This window comes from Dermochelys coriacea, chromosome 12, assembly GCF_009764565.3.
Source record: "Dermochelys coriacea isolate rDerCor1 chromosome 12, rDerCor1.pri.v4, whole genome shotgun sequence".
Lineage (NCBI taxonomy): Eukaryota > Metazoa > Chordata > Testudines > Dermochelyidae > Dermochelys > Dermochelys coriacea.
The window spans coordinates 14,635,522-14,655,376 of NC_050079.1; the positions used below are offsets into that span (position 1 = coordinate 14,635,522).

Consider the following 19,855-nt stretch of genomic DNA (forward strand, 5'->3'; position numbering starts at 1 on the left):
TTATACAAATGGTCTTATTTTTTTTAAATGAAACACTCCAGATAAGGTAAAAGCATGGAAAGATTGGATTTCTACCGAGATGCAGTAATTTAAAAATTAAAAATACATGTGCAGCAATGTTTCTTTGGATTTCTCCATTCTAACTGAAAGCCCATTACAGCTTGCTGGCTTCATTGCAAACTTGAATGTTCCCATTAAGGTCATGATAAATAGCTAACACTGAAAATAAGTAAATAAAAGAATCTCACTGCTGAGCAGGCAGAAAGTCCAAATAATTCCATGGCCAGGAGTCATAACTTTTAGAATACGATCCCTCTACTCTGATCTCATCCTGCCTGGGATTTGTGTATGTATTGAGCACACGGAGTGATTAAACCAGAGGAAAAAAGCTATTAAAGTCTCAGGCTTTGGAGTAGAAGTAGGGAATCCTGAACTGTTGTGATTTGCATGGGTATATAGTTAACACACCGCAACCAGTTCAGGCACAAATAATAGAATGTTTTTGACCACATCCTGCATACTTCTCCTTGGTGTTACCAGTTGGATTGTGTGAACAAAGTGACCAGGATATGGCCTTTAATTTTGCATTTGTCATATTTTGTGATTCCCCACAAATAATGGTGTTGGATGGTCCCCTTCAGATCTGCTTATGGAAGAAACCCTCTGATTGGATCACTTCTTCTCCACTGACCCTCCCACCTCCTCTAGGTTAGCTACGCTTCTGCAGAATCACGTCCTTCCTTTTCCAGGGCCCATTCTGGGGGAAGGAGTAGACACTGGGGGCTAGATTGTGTGCCCATTGAATTGACACCATAGCTCCCACTGATTCGTTGGTGCAGGACTGGTTCCTGGTGGGCCAGGAGGAGGCCTCGGCAAGCACACACCTCATCCTCCACCAGCCACTCTGAGATTTTCTGATGAGACAGTCAACCCAAACCCCAACCCCTGCAATTCAGGTGGTGCTGGGGAAGCTGTAGCTGTGGGAATCCCTGCTAGCACAACTCTAATGGAGCTGCCTTACTAGATAGCTGATGAAGTGCTATGGGGTAGGTCCCATGGCCTGACCAGGGAGGAACTTTGCAGGGGGATTCGTGTCCTGATTTCCTCCCCAGGACTGTCCCCTCTGGATTTTACTGTGGGAGAGGCAGCCTATGTTTTTAAGTGATGACATTTTTTTCTCCCCTTTCTTCTTAAATCATACTCTTCCCCTGCCCGCAAACACTGGATAGTTTAAGGGTCTTTAAAAAATAAAGGGTCATAGTGCAGAAACTCCTTTATCTCTATCTACCATTCAGATACATTCCCAGTGGATAATCTTCATTCTGAAAATAGATAATGAAAACAGTATATCATATTTTATATTGAAAATGGGCACTTTATTCAACTGGTAAATATTTATTAATAATATTAGAATTCATCTTTAAATTAGACATTTCATGAATTACCTTGCCTGGGAGCTATAAAACTTTATTACAGCAATAAAAAAAAATATAAAGGAGGCATTTTGACTATGAAATTTCATTTCGTGGTCAATTGAATTTACTATATCTGAAAGAACTAAAGATAGGGCCATAAAATAATTGATATTCATATACACTTACAGAACAATGCTCTTATGCAGTGATTTTGGGTAGTCTTATTTTAATGCTTAATTGATAATGTATGGCTAGTTACAAAAGGAGATAGTTTATAGATACTGAAAAACAAGCAGTAGTTTCCTTTGCTGAATATGAACGGTTAAAATAATTTGAGATGAACCACATCAAGTTCATTGGCCATTTTCTGAATTATTAGAGAGCTTACTGTAAGTGATAGTTATTTTAGCTTGATATAGACTTACCTTGTTGAAAAGTCCAGAATTTCACCTTGAAGAAATGTCATGAGATTTTAAATAAGAAATGTTGAAAAAAAATAAAATATGTTTGGACAGAATTATGATTAATACAGTGTGTCTTTGGCTTTGTTCTATGTATTACCTGACATGTTCACCTATAAACTTGAATGCAGAATCGCTAGAGGCATGGTTAAAAATAGGTTATGTCAAGGTTTTCCTATGTCTCCCTAAGGGTACAGAGTTGGCTAGCTACATCATAATACTTTTGCAGGGTCCTCAGATACTCCCCATAGGAGGACCAGAAAAATAATAAATAATACTTTACATTATATTCTTGATTTATTATTACTTATATTCTTCAGTTCATGCAAAGTGCAAGCAAGATGTTTATTACCAGAATAAATGTGGTCTATTAAAAGATTGTATTGATGGATTAACAATTGTTCATGCTATTAAGAACAAGATAGTTTACGATGTATTGGGACTGATTTCCAACCCTGCCACATTGGTTTTGCTTTAGAAAAGAGTGACAATTTGTCACACCGCTGATTAGCTTCATTATTATTGGCAACAAGCACAATACATTTATCTTACTTAAATGCATGCTATACATTTAAAACAGGCAACAGCAACAAAAAATGGGAGATAAAAGGAGTGCAGTATGATAAACATTTACATTTTAATAATATGCAAATAAAATCCTAGTATTCAAAATGTATTAATGAAAAATGGAATGTTGATTTTTTTGACTTCAAAGAAAGCCTTGATTTACATGATGCAGATACTATACTTATAAATATCTAAAAATAAGTAGAAATCAGTAGCAATATTCTGGCAAAAACATATTACACTGAGGCTCTGTTGTCTGTTTAGATGATCATCTGAAAAATTATTTTAATCTACAAAAGATGGCAATTCTATAAAACTACAACTTGTGCTCCTGAGGGTTCCCTTTTTAACACCTCTCTATAATCTGCCCAGCCTGCTGAGTAGCATTGACATCAGTAGTACATCAATTTCAGAAAGTGGATTATTTTTACTAGACAGCTATTGTGACATATTGGGTCAGTCATAAATGAAAGATATTCATGCAAGCATGCAATACTTGTAATGAAGTCTCACTCTGACCTTCTGTATGATTGATTCTGTAATTTAGTTTTCTCAGGCAGTGCCTGAAATGAAATGAAATCATGTTGAACAAGTTTTGAATACCCACAGTGCACCAGGAGAAGAAAAATCTGCAGCCCCAGAGGCTTGAGAGAGAGCAGCTGAACGATTTATCTCCATGCTATTATAGCCTTTGCCAGCGTTCAACCTTTCTTTCTTTCTTTCTTTCTTTCTTTTTTTTTTTTTTTTTTTTTTTTCTTATTTGGCTAAGTACTTAATTCTGCAGGTAGCTGTAAATGGAAAATAAAATGCTGTTCAGATTTAAATGACAGGACAGGAGTATGTGCAGGGGACTGATAAAATATCTTGAATAGAACTGACCTTTCATGTAGTTGAAAGTTACTGGGGGATTCATCCTCATAATTACCATATAGATTATTTTTATTTCTTTCCTGCATTGAAACATTTCAGAGAGCAGTAGTGCTGATTGAATGAAAATTGAACTTGTTAACATTCTTTTTAGCTTAGCCTGTTGTACATAACAGAAGGTTAGCTTTGATGAATTTTGCAATTCTCTTTCTGATATCTAAGAAACAGACAGTAAAGTATTTCTCTTTTCAGTCATATTTTCCCTTTATCCAAAAAAGTATAGATTTTACAAAAACAACTGATAATTTTACATATATTGCTCCATATATTTTACTGACTGTTGGAGAAATTGTGTTTTCTGTTTGGTGAGGATTTGATCCTATTTGAGTTTTATGATTGTGACAATACCCTGATTACATTAGGATCCTGCCCAGATACACTTAATTCATTTTGGAATAAACTCATCTTTATTATGTTACAATTTTAATGTCAGACTAAGGTCAAAAATCAAAAATGATGGTGGCTATAACTGAGATAATCAGAAGAGACTTTTAAATAAACAGTGAACCAATGTCATGTCTAAAGAATTTAGTTGCAATTTTTATCCTGTTAGAGGGCAGTAAATACGCAAACCAAAGAAGGAAATGTTATAAACATCCTCAAAATAGTGGTGCTTTTTACTTAAAGATCTGAATCTTACGTATTCAATCCCAAATTGCTAATTTAGTTTTTCAGTGACTAGATTAACTCAAAATTGCAAAAATTAAAGCTAAAAAAAAAAAACTAGTTTAAATGGCAAAAAAGTCTTCATTTCAGGCAATTACTTCACCACACATGACTGCATACCTCTAATTTATATCTTTAATTTTCATTTACAAAGAAACTTCCATGTAATCTTTTTTTAAATATTTGGTTTATAATTTTATATATTGAGAGAAGGGAGTAGGTTTTCAATTAATACGGAGTTATAGCTATGTTGTTTAATGTGTTACAGATAACAGTTATTTCATGGTCATTAATGGGTTTAATGCCTGGAACGTTCTATTAAAACAAGCCCTTGTTATTGTTATGAACATGTTTATTGCCATCCTTAATAGGAAAAAATACAACTAATTCTGGAAGGTGATAATTATTCATTTATAAGAACAGTGGCTATTTCTCACCAGAAAAGATCTTTTACTTTCAGTGATTTGATTTTTTTTCTCAAGAAACTGTGGGCCACTAAAGTTCAGATTAAGATCAGAAGTATTAGTCTGTTTTATATTTGAGTCGTACTTTAGGAATAGTAGTTTTTATAGTCACCCTTTTCAAGAAATAGAATACCCACAAGACATGATCTCAAAATAATAATTGCTGTTGACTAAGTGCAACTAAAACGAAAGGGTACTCTTAGGGACCAATCCCGCAAGAAGCTGCGTGCATTTGGCTTTCATTGAAGTCAGAGAGCGTTGTGTGTATTTAGCGCCTTTCAAAAGATGCTTAGCACCTTGGAGGAGCAGACCCTTAAGGCTTTGCAATACCAGCGTGCATTGGAATCATGACAATTGGTTTTATACCTGCAAATTTCAGTTCAAAGCTTAGTTGAACAACTTTTGGGATTTCTAGAGGTGGAAATAAAACAGTATATATAGCCCACTCAATTTACAGTAACAATCCCGGCTATAGCCACTGCAGTTTGACACAATACTAAAGCAAATACAGTCCTTTCCTATCTTGGTGATGGACTAAAACATCTAACTGGTCTTTGCAGACTCTAGTTATTATGTCCTCAATGCCATTTTAATTTTGTATGTTTCAGTGCAGACAAAAGTCACTTTGCTATAAGATGTGTTTCCTCCTTCCTCTCTTCTTGATACAAATTTTACAAATCCAGGTGCTAATGTTACAGTACAAACAAACAAAAACCCCAAATGCTCTTTCAAAAAATGATGCAACTCAGAATAAAATGGAAACTGAGTATATTGAAATGAGAATCCCCATTTATGGTCCATTAGTCAAAATGGACTCCTACCATATCATAGAAACCTTAGATTAAGTTCAGTAGCAGCAATATGATACAGATTGGCAGCATTTTCCGGAGACACCCATCCAGTGAGCTGCTGATGTTGCTTCTAGTAAATATGAAGGGGTTTTGCTGAGTCACTGGTGCAGGTGACTTCTTATTACCCCTTCCAGATATGTGAGGGGCTTTCTAGAAAGAGAGAGGAAGGATCTAGATTGTGGTTGAGCACTGAGGAAGAAAAACTAACTTATATAGCAGGACTGTCTTTAGGCCAACCAGGCTGAGACAATATTGTGATAGGCACTATAGGAATATATAGAAGAGTTTTCAGTCTAGGAGCAGCCAAGTGTGGGATGAGTTCTGTGGAGTGAAGGAGTGAGCGAAATTTGTTATCTTGTTAATTTCTGTGTTAATTAATAGAACCAAGCTCCAAGACAGAAGTGAGATCTACACTGTATGGATTGCTTTTAAAATGTAGTTGGAAAAGGCAACTATCACATGTGGTTTAAGGTGTGATTTTTTTTTTTTAAATCCCTTTGCAAAAAGTGGTTACAAAAGAAGAAAACTGGAGGAAGGTCCTGACTTAGATGATAAGCCACAGCAGACCCAGGCTGCAGACTGAGAAGAACCACCAAGATTAGTAGCAATAGTACCAGTCTACAGCCCAACTCCAACAGCAGCAATTCCAGGAGCAAATGTTCCAGACACACCATTCAGGCTACCAATATTCATGGCAATTAGCCAGGATGGGTAAGGAATGGTGTCCCTAGCCTCCGTTTGTCAGAGGGTGGAGATGGATGACAGGAGAGAGATCACTTGATCATTACCTGTTAGGTTCACTCCCTCTGGGGCACCTGGCATTGGCCACTGTCGGCAGACAGGATACTGGGCTGGATGGACCTTTGGTCTGACCCAGTATGGCCATTCTTATGTTCTAATACCCATCATCCTTTCTCTGTCAAGATGGGACTGAATGATGACAGTGCCTGGTTACCTTGAGCAGATGGACACTGCTTTTGCCTGGGAGTAGTCCTGGGCTGTGCATTTTGCTCCTTTCCAAGTTCTTTTCTGGCCTTTGGTAAGAACGCTGCCACTGACTACCTTCATTGTCCCTGGCTGCCATCCTAGACTGGGTTAGGATCTTTGAGGAGAAGTACCAGCAGCATTTCTGGGGGAAGGCATTTTCCTCAGGGTTGTGGCTGCACTCCTTCACCTAGCAACTAACCTACGAGGTGACTTGGTGTCTCAAGCCTGAGTATTAGTCAGTGGAAGAAATTATGGATTGGTTTTAGGCTGTCTGCTCAAGGGTTGCAGACTTGGGTGGACCCACATTGACCGTCTGTGCTGACAGACATTGTGCAGCACACAGAAGACTACATGGAGAAGCTGAGCTACCAGAGGGACCACCACAGCCATGCTGCAGCCCGAGCCTGAAAGACAGTTCATGAGCCAGACTGAAAAAACATCAGAGAAAACTGAACGGACTATAGGATTAGAAGTAGGGAATTAAAACACATTCTCTCCCAGACTGTAGGGAGAGCTGGCCACACCTCCTAACCCATGTTTTGTTTGTGAAGGGAGGCATATAAGAAAATTCTGTGCCCTAATGAGATGTGACATGGAGATATGTGAGATCAAGCTGGCAGAAAAGGACACTCACCTAGATCTAGGGGTGATTCTGTAGTTGCTCCTTTGTTTGCTCTTTGTGTGAGAAAGGAACTGAGATATATATCCAAAACTTTCTCCCTTTCAGGCGTGTAATGATGGGGAGATATGTGGTCTTGCTGAGATCTCTGGGGCCTCCGGGGGATGAACTGTGCCTGTATGAGTGGAAGGAGAATGGCTTTTTGACCTGAGAGACTTGTCGTGCACTTAGAGCAGAAGATTTAAAACAGTCTAAGTGTTTTCAGGTAGCAGAACCTGTGCATGTCTCCTCTATCCAGAGGAACTTCTAGATGTATCTTGCAGCCTTAATTCCCTGTGAATGGAGATGGTCATTTATCCTTTCCCGTTGTTGTGGGACAAGGCTAGGTAAACTTTCCTCTCTCCAGAGATGTGAGACAGGGTCATGGCTGTGGAACAGGAGATGCTGGAAACCACAGTTGGACTGGTATTTTACTAATCTGTATATTTGAAAACAGGAATACTTCTTGAATGGTGGCAATACTGGGCAAAGCTTTGTGTTGTATTTCATAAAACAAGGATTTAATCTGATAGATAAAAGCATCCTGTTAGTATGTTTGTTTTTGACGGACGGACAAATTCAAATCTTCTACAATTGATTAATGGATTCTTTTATCTATACTGCAGTTGTGGGAGGGAGAACATTGACGATTTCCTTCAGAGAGATGCTGACTTACAAAATCTGAGTAATTTACAGATAGGAACAAAGATGGTTTTGCTTTTATATGAAGTAAATTTATCAGTTGGTATATCACATTGGCTTATGTTATCTTGACAGTGACAAATCTGAAGGATAATAGAATGTGTAATGTTTTAAGTCAACTTTCCAGGGGGTAGTTGGTATACCCACAGAGTAATTTGCACACATAAGTGTAGGATTTGGAATACATCCTTTTGTGGGGACATTTACCATATCCTTCCGTAAAAAACTGACCCACAAAGTTCAGAGTTTGATCCTGGTCCTGTATCTTTTATATAGGCAAAATGTTTATTGGACTGTCCGGACATTATTTTTCTGCAAGACTCCCACTGAAATTTAAGTGGAAGGGTTGCCTAAATAAATTATTCTGGATTGGCCCCCTGGATTTTAACAGTATTTTTGAAGTTATCAAAGACTTCAGGATTGCTCCATGATATTCAAAGAGTGATTTTCTAGTGATTTTAGCCTAAAATTCAGAATTGTATTTTTAAAATATCACATTAAATGTTCATGTAGGGTGAAATTCTCCTGCTTGCAGAAGACTAGTGCAATGCCATTACAATGAAGTTACCATTAAAATAGGATTTAAATGGGATGTAAGCAGTGTACAGGTTCATGCTAGCCCCTTGCACCAGGTGAATTTCACTCTGTTCTATCAAGTGGAATACTAAATTGTTCGTTTTAATTTCTGCTGGATGTTTTGTGAGTTTGATGTTACAAGAGCAATATCTAGCAGTGTCTTTGGTTGGAAGGAAAGGCTATATATTCCAATTGTATCTGCATTGCATATCATATACTGAAGTCTGCAACATTGTGCTGGTGCACTGCAGTAATTGCCTCCGTTACTTGGAGAGGGAAGAGAGAGAGGGACAGTTCAAAAGGACAATCCTTTTTAAAAAAAAAAAAACAAAAACAAAAACAGGGATGCTTAGAGAAAAGACTGTTAGACTAGGTTGGCAAAGCAGTGAGCAGTCTGATGTCTGGAGATCCTCTTGGTTCCTTTGATTTTGCCTTCTGTGTATCACATTACACTGAGATAATAGTGCAGAATTCTAGGACTACGAACAGTTAAATTATGCACCATATATAATGGACACTAAGCTTTGCTTGCGGACAGTTTGAGAGGGGAGAGTTTTGATGGTAAAACATTTTAGGCTAAATATTGACTTGCCCTGAGCATGAGTGTTCTTGAAGGGGCAGGGTTTGCTGACTCCCTCACAACAGTGCTTTTGCACAGGACTCGATCATAACTTTATCTTTAGTGTTCTTGAGGGGTATTAAGCAGAGCTGGGTGAAACTTTGGGTATTGTCTACACTACGTAAAACACACGCAGCTGGCCCATGTCTGCTGACTTGGGCTGCGGGGTTTTCAGTAAGCAGGGAGTTCATACAAATCCTTTCCCTTTTGATTCAAATTCATATAAGTTGCACCCCCTGAATATCTTATGATATTCAAACCTGATTTAGCCTGGTGCTACTGGACTCTTGCGTTTGTCTCCATTTTTGGGTCAGAACCATGGAGTATAGTCTATTTCAACCCAAACCATAATCAGATCAGGTTCACTCAAACTTGATTCAGTTCATCTTAAAAGATTCATGAATATTTTGGCAAACCTGATGTAAGTTTTGAGTTACACTGTGAAAGTTGTGCACAATTCAAATTAAAAAACCCTACCGAATTCCATGTAAATTCATATACGAAGTGGTAGATCCGCGGATCATTTTTGCAGATTGCAGTTCGATGCAGATACAAATTTGACTGTTTGACTATTTCAAAAGATGCATTCTGAATATGTGAGCTTTATCTGTTTCACTTGTCAGTGTTTCAAGTACTAATGGAATTAAAATATCACATAGACACTTTTCAGAGTAGCAGCCGTGTTAGTCTGTATTCGCAAAAAGAAAAGGAGTACTTGTGGCACCTTAGAGACTAAAATTTATTAGAGCATAAGCTTTCGTGAGTGCTGTAGCTCACGAAAGCTTATGCTCTAATAAATTTTAGTCTCTAAGGTGCCACAAGACTCCTTTTCTTTTTGCACATAGACACTGTGAACCAGACACTGATTATATTCTTTCCCTGAATACTTCTGATATGTGAAAGTTCTCATAATTCTCTAGATAATGAAGGAAATGTTACTGATCCTGTTGACTCTGTAAGAAGTGTTACTGATAAGGAATCCACCATGTTTAAAATGTTGAGGAAAAAAAATAAACAGTTAAGGTATCTTGGTGGAAGTTTTCATGATAATGGTGCCCTCAAGTTGATTACAAGCTCAAAAGGATTCACCAAGGCTGTGAACCAAAAAGTTAAGACTGTGTATATCCCATTCCTTCATACTATCACATCAGACCGTTATAAAATACAACAGCTCTTCCACTTCCTTTTCTGAAATCTCCTCTGCATGCACAATTACGTACAGTAGTCTACTGAAATTCACAATGATATCTCTCCACAAATAATAATTGCATTCACACTCCATTCATCATGCTATTGAAATGTATATATTAGGAATTTAACTTTGAATATAATGCAGCAAATGTATTGCTGATGGGTTGTCACATGACAATAGAAACTATTTTTTTTACCAACTCAAAATATTAGAACCAGAAATTAACCTTTAAAATATTTTCTTTTTCATATCAGACTTTTATTTGATGCCAGTTAGCCATTTCCAGTGATGAAATGTTACTTTCCAATTTGTGTTTTTACTTAAATTTTTATTGAGGCAAAACAGAAGGAAATAATAAAGAAATACAAAGAGGTGAAAAAAGAGAACTCCCCCTTTCCCACATAAACATCTCAAAAGAAGGAACAGTTAACAATTCATGGGCTTGCATATAAAATTAAATCTGTGTCGGTGCAAAGTCAAGAGCATTTAGTTTCAATAAAGTCATAGACTCAACCAAAATGACACGACTTAGTCAATCATTTTTAACCCATGGCTTCATATTCTGCTGCTTGGTATAAAGACTGTGAAGATGGTTTTGTGTAACAGCAAGGAAGCGAAGGAAAACTAGTCTTTTAGAGGTAGATACTTCCTAGAAACCGCTTTGTGCATGACCCACAAAGAAAGCGAATTCTGATGATCTCCACCTTTGTTTTAACAGCAATTTTTTTCTTTATGCAGTAAAAGAGTATCTGTATAGCAAAAGGACTTCATGTTACAGAAAGTGATATCCCTCAAAAAAAAAAAAAACACAACCTTGGAACGACTTCCAGATGCCACTGTCAATATAATTCTAAATCAGAGTGACCCTATAGTTAGCAGTAGTAAATTCCCAGAAGGTGCCCTGAAGCAAATAGGCATTTCAGTTAATCAGTCTGATGGTTTTAAACATTTCTATATCAAGTGCTTCATTTTTGGCACACACATTCATCTCCAAGGAACTAGGTTCTTTTCTTGAGGTGGGAGATAATAAAGCATTTGGAAATAAGAAAGAAAAATGAAGTCCAGCAGGGATGAGCAGCCCACCTGGCAGGCAGCTCGTAGACCATGGGAAATTTGGGGAAGCTGTTGGCAGGTTCTGAGATCCCCAGCATGTAGAGATTTGTACCTTGAATTTGGAGGGTCAGTGCATCTGTGTTGGACCCTAGTGAAGTACTTCTTCTTGGTATGGTTGGGTGTTTTTGTGTGACAGATAGCCTGGCTGTCCCACAGCTTGGTGTGCTCTGGCACTGGAAACATCCATGATCCCATAGCTGTATGCTAGACCACTCTGCAAATTGAAGGAGGCTTCCTCAGTAGGTATTGGCACAAAAACAAGAGACCCTAGATTCAGTGTTAATGTAAAAGGGGCACTGATTTGGTGCTCTGGGGAAGTGAGAGAGGCTGGGCACTCTGTTTCCAACAGATGAGGAGGATGGAAAGTTGATGAATATCACCATCCACTACCAAACCCTGCAGCACTTAGGGCTAGATTTTCATACCTTGGAGCTTTCAGGAAATGGGTTTCCCGTAATGTGAATATTTTTGAGATATTGAAATTTTTTTCCTGATGTGAAATGGAACAAAATATCAAAATCTTAAAAAAAAAAAAAAAAAAAAAAAAAAAAAAAGCTGACATGAAATGTTTTGACCATTTCTGAAACTTTTTTACACATTTTTTGGAGTCAGGAGGTTTGTTGAATATGAACCTGTTTCATAAACACTTCTCATTTTGTTGAATTGACTTCTAAAACAATTTTTTTAAAATGCTTTGTTGAAAATTCCTGACTAGCTCTAGTCAGATTCTTTGGGGGCAGCTCTGAAAGAGTTCAGCCTTATTTAGGCACTTATCTGACAATCTGGAGCTTATTTAAGTTCAGCAGGTCCTACTGAGATGCTTCTGGCCAGTTTCAAGTAAGCTCAACAGGGAAATTGGGGATGGACTGTAAATTGAGCACTTCACGAATCTGCAGTTTGCTGAGGTTCTACAGTATTTCTTTAAGTATTCCTTTATATGCAACTAATTATGCTGTAGATCATTAGCACTGAAATAATTTTCAGAATCTGATTTTCTTCTTGCATTTCCTTCTTTTGGACAATATAGATTAGGCAGATTTCTGAATCAGTTTGTGAGATTTTTATTCTCTCCATTTACTAAGTGTGGTCTATAAATTACCATTTTTTCTTTCATTTTAAGTGTTCTTATATGGAATATTGATCTTCTTTATATACTTACAAATAATAAAACCTATTTATGCATAGACAGATTCCAGTCCATTTTACATTAAGGGTCTCTGTTGTTATTTATAAACATGCTAGGTACTGTACAGATTTATAAGAAAGCAGTCCTGGCCCTCAAGAGTTTATGATCTGTAAAGACAAAAACCCAAACAGTGAGTGTCAGAGACACAATATGCAAGACAAATAATACTGATGATTAGGATGTAGCTTGTTAGTTCCATGCGTACTTAGTTATTTGGTTTTTATTTTTATCTTTGTATAATTACTTTTTGTAGGCTACCTGCAGAATGGTTTTTTTAGCAGTGATTTGAATTATTTGAACTGTGCACTAGCATGCTGCAATATCTAAGTTCCAGACACAACAGGTTCTTTGCTTAAAAGAACTTAAAGATTCCACTTCAGTCTGAATTTATTTTTTAACCTATTTTGGTTACATTCAGTAGAGGAAAACGTTTGTTTATTTCATTTTTCATTTTCATTGTTTACTTGGTGCGTAGACAGCAATTTGTGTCTAGTCAGTTTCAATATTTCCCCTGCACAGTCAGTTAGTCTCTTCCCCTTGTTGTTCGGGTCGCTATACTGCACAGCAACAACAGGTGGAAAACATTTTAAAGAATAGAGAAATGTGATTGTAATGCCACAAAAATGGGCAGAGGGACTCTGGGGAAGGTTTTATATCTGAAGCTGCTTTTAACTCATTTTTTAAACTGACTAGATTTCAAGTTGACAGTGTCAACTAAATAAGACTGCTAAAACTATCCATAACATTATTTTATGGTCGCTGCTAAATATTTGCTCTTTCCATGCTTTTTAGGATCATAGCCACTCACAAGTTTCACAGTATCGCCAGGATCATTCTTTGATTATGAGATCGATTGTTCATATGACTGATGCTGCTCGTTCAGGAATTATGCCTCCTAGTCAGTTAACCACCATTAACCAGTCTCAGCTAAGTGCACAGTTGGGACTAAATTTAGGAGGCACTAGCTTGCCACATACTTCTCCTTCACCTCCGGCAAGTAAATCAGCAACTCCTTCCCCATCCAGCTCTATAAATGAAGAGGATGCAGATGAATCAAACAGAGTAAGTTATAGTATGCGTTATAATATATGACTATATATATATAAGTTTTGGAATACATAGCAATAGCAACTGGCTGACTTCACTGCAGTGGTGGCCAGCCAGGTAACATATACAAATATTTCAGTAGTGGAGTATATGATTGTGGGCAATATTCATATGCTCTGGGTGACCTCTTTACTTCTAGTAAAATATTATTTGCTTATGAAGTGCACATAATATAGCTCTTAGTGATTTTAGGAGGATATCTTAGGCATTTATGTATGTATAGGCCTATTTCTGTGACAAATTTCAGATTTTATAGACATGATCAGTCAGTTTGCACTCTCTTATAACTGTTTGACATTTTAACATTCTTTAATATCGTATATTTAAATATACATGCTTTTTTTTCTAGAAATAAAGGTTGACCTTTCCCTTTTTATTAAGTTTAGTATGCCTGTAGTTCATTTCCATTGAGATTTAAATAAACCTGTTAGCAAAGGAATTATTCTGGTCAGATAACTAAATATTTAGCAATTAAAATTTATTTTAGGGTTAGGATTGCATGTATTACCCAGGCAGATCTCCTGATGAAACCATGGGAACTGTGCATGGAAAGCTCTGCAGGATAGGGTCATCATATAACCAAAATATATTATGGAGAAAGTCCCTTCTTTACCATATCCCTCTGCTGCCACAGAGTATCCTTAGAACAGCAGAATGGGGTAGAATGCAAGAAGCATATACATGTTGTAAGAAGCCCCCTCTGTGACTCTTGGAGGGGTCCTCAGGAGGGTCTCCTGTGTGCCAGCCTCAGTGAGGTTTGGGGAGGATCCCTGGCAGGGAATTGATGACTACATGGATCCATCTGTTCACTGCTTCTCCACCCATCAACCCACAGGAAGTGATGGAGTTAGAGAGCGATAGCAGTGTGTGTTCACTCTAGCTCTGTAGCAACTGAAGAATGACTCCACTATTGCTCTGTAGCCAGAGGAAAGTATTCGTAACTCCTGGCCCAAGGGGTTAACAGGCTTAGCCAAGGGACAAGGAGGTGCCCCTAAGCTTCTTATTTTGAGTTTCTGTTGCTGAAATCTATTTCATAGAGAATGTGCAAAATATGTAATGTATCTGTATTAATTTTTATAGAAATGATATCCAGGACATGCTCTTCCCTTCTAAACTTAAGGGGCTAAGTCTGCAACCCTTAGTCATGTTGAATAGTAATTACACACACATTTAGTTCCATTAAGGCCAATGGGATTAAACGCCCTGAGTTAATTTCTACTTAGCAGGAGTAACGGTTGCACAACAGCATTCTAAAACGTTACCTGTCCATTAATCTTATTCATTTGTTGTTTAATAGAACTACTGAGGATTTTCATACACACATATATCTTCCTAACTATATTTCAAGTGAATATACTGTGTAGGCAATGATTTTTGTTGCTGTTTCTTAGGCTACTGGAGAAAAAAGAGCTGCTCCGGATTCTGGCAAGAAGCCCAAGACTCCAAAGAAGAAGAAAAAAGAAAGATCCCAATGAACCACAAAAGCCAGTGTCAGCATATGCTCTATTCTCAGAGACACACAGGCTGCAATTAAAGGGCAGAATCCTAATGCTACATTTGGAGAGGTTTCAAAAATAGTAGCATCTATGTGGGACAGTTTAGGAGAAGAACAAAAAACAGGTAATAAAGAACAGACTGCAGTTATGCAATAGTATATTACAAGAAGTAAAATGACAATCCTGTTAAGTAAATAGCAGGAGCTAGATTGTCAGCTAGTGTATATCAATGTGCTCCACTGAGCTATTCCGATTTACACTTGCTGAGGAGCTGACCGCAGAACAGCGTGACATTATAGGAGTCTTGTGGTGGTATCGAACTTCGGTGGCCTATCAATTCATGTAGATACTCTGTTGCCATTGAGTCCAGTCTTTACAGGTCAGTTTGGAGAAAGCTTGGGTGAGGCACCAGTACCCCGTTATATATAATTAAATAATATATTGTCAAGCTTTTTTTCTTTTTTACTTTACTCAAAGTTAGACTAGAAGAAGGGAAGGTGCAACATATTTTCCATTTCCTTTGATCTCTTTATGAACCTTTGTTACAAAGATTGTTGGTTTCAAACCTTTGAAGCCAACCCTGTGTGCCTCACTATATCAACCTAGTGTTTGAAATTTTATTCATAACTCATTTTAAAACTTAGTACAGTAGAATGCGTTTTCAGAGATTAGCTGTTCTTCCTTAGGGGTTGTGTTCCTCTTCATAGCTACATAACTCCTAAGCGTGAATTGAGAAAATAATAGGAAACATCTTGCTGAAAAAAATGTCATACTTACTGACGACCAGCTAAGATCATTCACTATAGCAATTTGTAGCAGCCATAGAACAATAATATGATTAGTGATAAGGAAAACGTTAGGGTTCTGTGGTTAAAATCCAAACAGGTAGGCAGTAAGGTGAAAACTGAAGTTCATCTACAGGAGTAGATAGTGTACAGTGAAAGGTAATATGATTTTCAGTGTAAGGATAGTTGTCAACATTTTAAGAGAAGAAAAATCGTGTGTGTGTGTTGGGTGCGGGGGTTATAGACTGAAAAGCAGGACCATATTTTAATTCCTTGCATGTATACAAGTATGACCCTATTCTGGGAAGTGCCGTTTTATGGTGAAAAATGTGTAAGCTGAAGTTGGTGTTATTGTGGTGTCTTTAACAGGTATATAAAAGGAAAACAGAAGCTGCCAAAAAAGAATACCTAAAGGCACTTGCTGCCTATAGAGCTAGTCTTGTTTCCAAGGTAAGCCTGATGGTGACTTCAATCAAACATAAGGTAGAATTTGGCAATGGTTATTTAAATGTGAATTTTGTCATGTGATTAAAAATAAATCTAGAATCCCAGAGTTCCTTTAATATAGCCCTGAAACATAACAGCTCAAACTACATTCTGTGCTTACTTTTTGCACAAAAATTTTTCATAGTCCTAAAATCATAGTAATAAATATCGGACAATAACTATGCAAACGCATCTTGTCTCTGGTTATTTTTAAAGTAATGTAATACATGCTATGGTGAGTGACAGTTTGTAAAAGTAGAATCTGGTTATTAGAAATGTATTGACTTTTAAATACTCAGTTTTAAAATCTATTTGCAGAATTTCCCAAGTACCCACTTTTTAAGAAGACACAGAATATATTGGATATGGGGCAAGGTGGAAGATGAGATGTGATGAATCCTGTGTATTTCTTGCTGTTGAAGGACAGATATACACTATGGCTTTGAATTTAGAAAATACCTGCAAATGGACAACCTGGCAGGGATCCACACTGAGTATTTCAGAAGAAATACAATTATAAAACCCAACTTGCAATATGAAGAAAGTCAGCCTATAGTGGTGTTATGTAAGAAGTAGCCTTTTAATTGGCATTCTTAGATTGGTTCTACTACTTTTCACATTTGAACATAAGCAAGAAATATATCCACAGCATCCAACTAAAATATCTATGGAAGAATTACTAGATACAATTAATAGTCCAGTTACGTGTTTCATGGATTAATTACAAAAGAATCCCTAACTCCAACAATAAAACATAAGGAAACAGTACAAGAAAATGATGAAAACCAGCTTTCAGAATTACTTGTATGAATAGCACAAGACAAAGTGTTAAGCATTTCAAATAATTCAGATTACAAATATAAAACACCGGTAGTTGAAAACTTTGAGCTATATCCGAAGTTATATTGTCCACAGAATATGGCTCGTTATTATCTCAAGAGTTTGTAATATAAGGCTACTAAGTCACTTGGACGGTTTTGAAAATGTTACCCTAATCCTCTTTTCAATAGCACCAAAGTTGCTTAGGAGCCAAAGTATCATTGTCTTTCAAAGACAGTGGGGCTGCTTATTATTATTTATTTGTATTACTGTAGTGGCCAGGAGCCCGAGTCATGGACCAGAATCCCATTGTGCTAGGTACTTTACAAATACAGAACAAAAAGATGGTCCCTATCCTAAGGGGTTTATAATCTACGTATAAAACGAGAGAACAGATGGATATAGACAGACAGGACTACACAGAAACAATGAGACAATATTGGTCAGCATAACAGGCCCAGATTGTTAAATATATTTAGGTGCCTAAAGATGCAGATAGACACTTACTGGGGTTTTCAAAAATGCTTAGATACCTAACTCCGATTGAAATCCTTTAATCATCTGTAAAGAACTCAGACTTGATACACTAATGACAATAAATAGTTGAGATCCATATTCTACAAGTCAGTTAAAGAGGTTTTGCCCTTCAGTGCTGTGTCATCATGTAATTCCATTGAGATCTGTCACAGGAAAGTTTTGTGGAAAACAAACATGCATGTATGCAACATATTGTGCCATGGTGTCCCTGTGGGTATTTATCTTAAAGCTGCTGGGCCAAATTCAGATCTTCCCCATGCAATCCCATTGACTTTAGTGGGATTGCAAGGGTTCAGGGAGAGCAGAATTTAGCTTCCTGTCAGCTCAGAACTTAGTTGCTTGTGGTACCAGCTAGAGCGGTGTATTAATGCATGATGGAATGAATATGAGCCCTAATGGTCTCTTCTCCCTGCTAATTGATATTTTCCAGAAAAAAACCCACTCTCTCCTTCACAGCTTCTGGATTTTCTCTCCTCATCAACAGCACCCCTTTTTGTCCCTGCAAAAATGTGTGGTCCCTTAAATTGATCTGGGTAACGCTTAGCTAGGATCCCTGTCGCCCTCTCTCTCGTACAGATTTAATGTAAAAAGGAAGAAATAAGAAAGGAGATAATAAATCTATTGAAGCTGCTGTGCAGTAAAGGAAATCAGTTGTATTGAGCAAACTCTAAAGTGCTGTGACTCATATCTGCTACATGAACCACTGTAACAACTGTAAGACTGCTTAGGATGAATTCTCTTTCCTTCTTCATGTTAAGCTGTTTACGTTAACAGCAAATGAGGGCAGAAGGGGACTTCAAATAATTTGTGAGCCTGATGATAATGCCCTTCTCTGTACCAATATCAGCTCTTGAATTTCTCTTTTAAACACAGGCGGCTGCAGAATCAGCTGAAGCCCAGACAATACGGTCTGTTCAGCAAACGTTGGCGTCCACTAATTTGTCATCCTCCCTCCTGCTGACACATCCTCTTGCTCAACATGCACAGGGTCTGCATCTCCTCAGACTCTCCAACAATCCCTCCCCAGGGCCATCGCTCCAAAACCTTAACCATGAGACTGCCACTGAATCAGATTGTCGCTTCTGTCACCATTGCACCGAGCATGCCAGCAAACCTTGCAGCCCCATTGGTAAGTTCTATGGGAACAAACATCGCTGCAACACCGTCTTCATCGCAAGTGAGCCCTTCACTGCAAACCCAGCAGCATCAGATGCAACAACTACAGCAGCAACAGATGCAGCAAATGCAGCAGCAGCAACTACATCAGCATCAAATGCATCAGCAGATCCAACAACAAATGCAACAGCAGCATTTTCAGCACCACATGCAGCAACATTTGCAGCAGCAGCAGCATCTTCACCAGCAAATCAATCAGCAGCAAATGCAACAGCAGCTGCAACAGATACAGCTTCAGCAAATGCAACACATGCAACACCAGTCCCAGCCTTCTCCTCAGCAGCATTCCCCTGTAACCGCCCAGATGACCCCCCCCTCCCTGCCATTGGGAGCCCTCAGCCAGCATCTCAGCAACACCCGTCACAAATACAGCCCCAAACACAGACTCAAGTATTATCGCAGGTTAGTATTTTCTGAAGATAAATGTTCTTGCAACATTGTTTTGCATTTATCAAGGGGGTTAGGGGGTAAACCATATTTGGCTGAAAACTGTAAATTGTTGATGGTAGTTATGCAGAGATGCATAACAGATCAAACGATCCTCTAAAGTGTCTATTAGATAGGCAATAAAGAACTACCATGTAGCTGTGTATCACCTTTTAGCTGACTATAAATTGTTTTGTTAAAAAAAATAATAATAAAAAATAAGCTGTGCTCCTTTTCATGTGATGGCCTTTTTAATTTATTTAAGCTTTACCTACAATATGTGAATAAAATGGCCGAATAAATACTTGGATGTCATGACTGCAAAATGGCCTTTCAGAGTTCTATAATGTAATCTTTCTTTGTCTAAAAATGAGTAATGCACTTCAAGGCAGTTTAAACTCATGAAATCCTTAAAAGCACAGTTGTAACTACCTGTAAAATGATGATTGGATTTCATACAATCATACTTGTATGACGTGAGTAGTTGATGGCATTTTTTTGTCATGAAAATAATGTAAATCACAGATTTTTGCCAAAGCTCTTAATTTTTTCTTTCCTACATGTCTTCAGAAAAACAAATGCAAGCGACGAAACTTAAATGGTTGACCCGTCCTTTCACTTTGATTTCTCCAAATAAAC

General features: G+C 37.6%; 1 protein-coding gene across 1 annotated transcript in view; it reads left to right on the forward strand.

Moving 5' to 3' along the window:
• TOX3 (TOX high mobility group box family member 3) overlaps positions 1-19,400 on the forward strand; it is an 83,733-nt gene extending 64,333 nt beyond the window's left edge. The window contains 9 exon segments of the mRNA XM_038367735.2: positions 13,177-13,446; positions 14,883-14,945; positions 14,947-14,998; positions 15,001-15,105; positions 16,137-16,222; positions 18,488-18,593; positions 18,596-18,658; positions 18,661-19,098; positions 19,101-19,400. Coding sequence (XP_038223663.1) covers positions 13,177-13,446; positions 14,883-14,945; positions 14,947-14,998; positions 15,001-15,105; positions 16,137-16,222; positions 18,488-18,593; positions 18,596-18,658; positions 18,661-19,098; positions 19,101-19,207 — 1,290 coding nt within the window. The 3' untranslated portion in view covers positions 19,208-19,400.
• Positions 19,401-19,855: the final 455 nt, after the last annotated feature.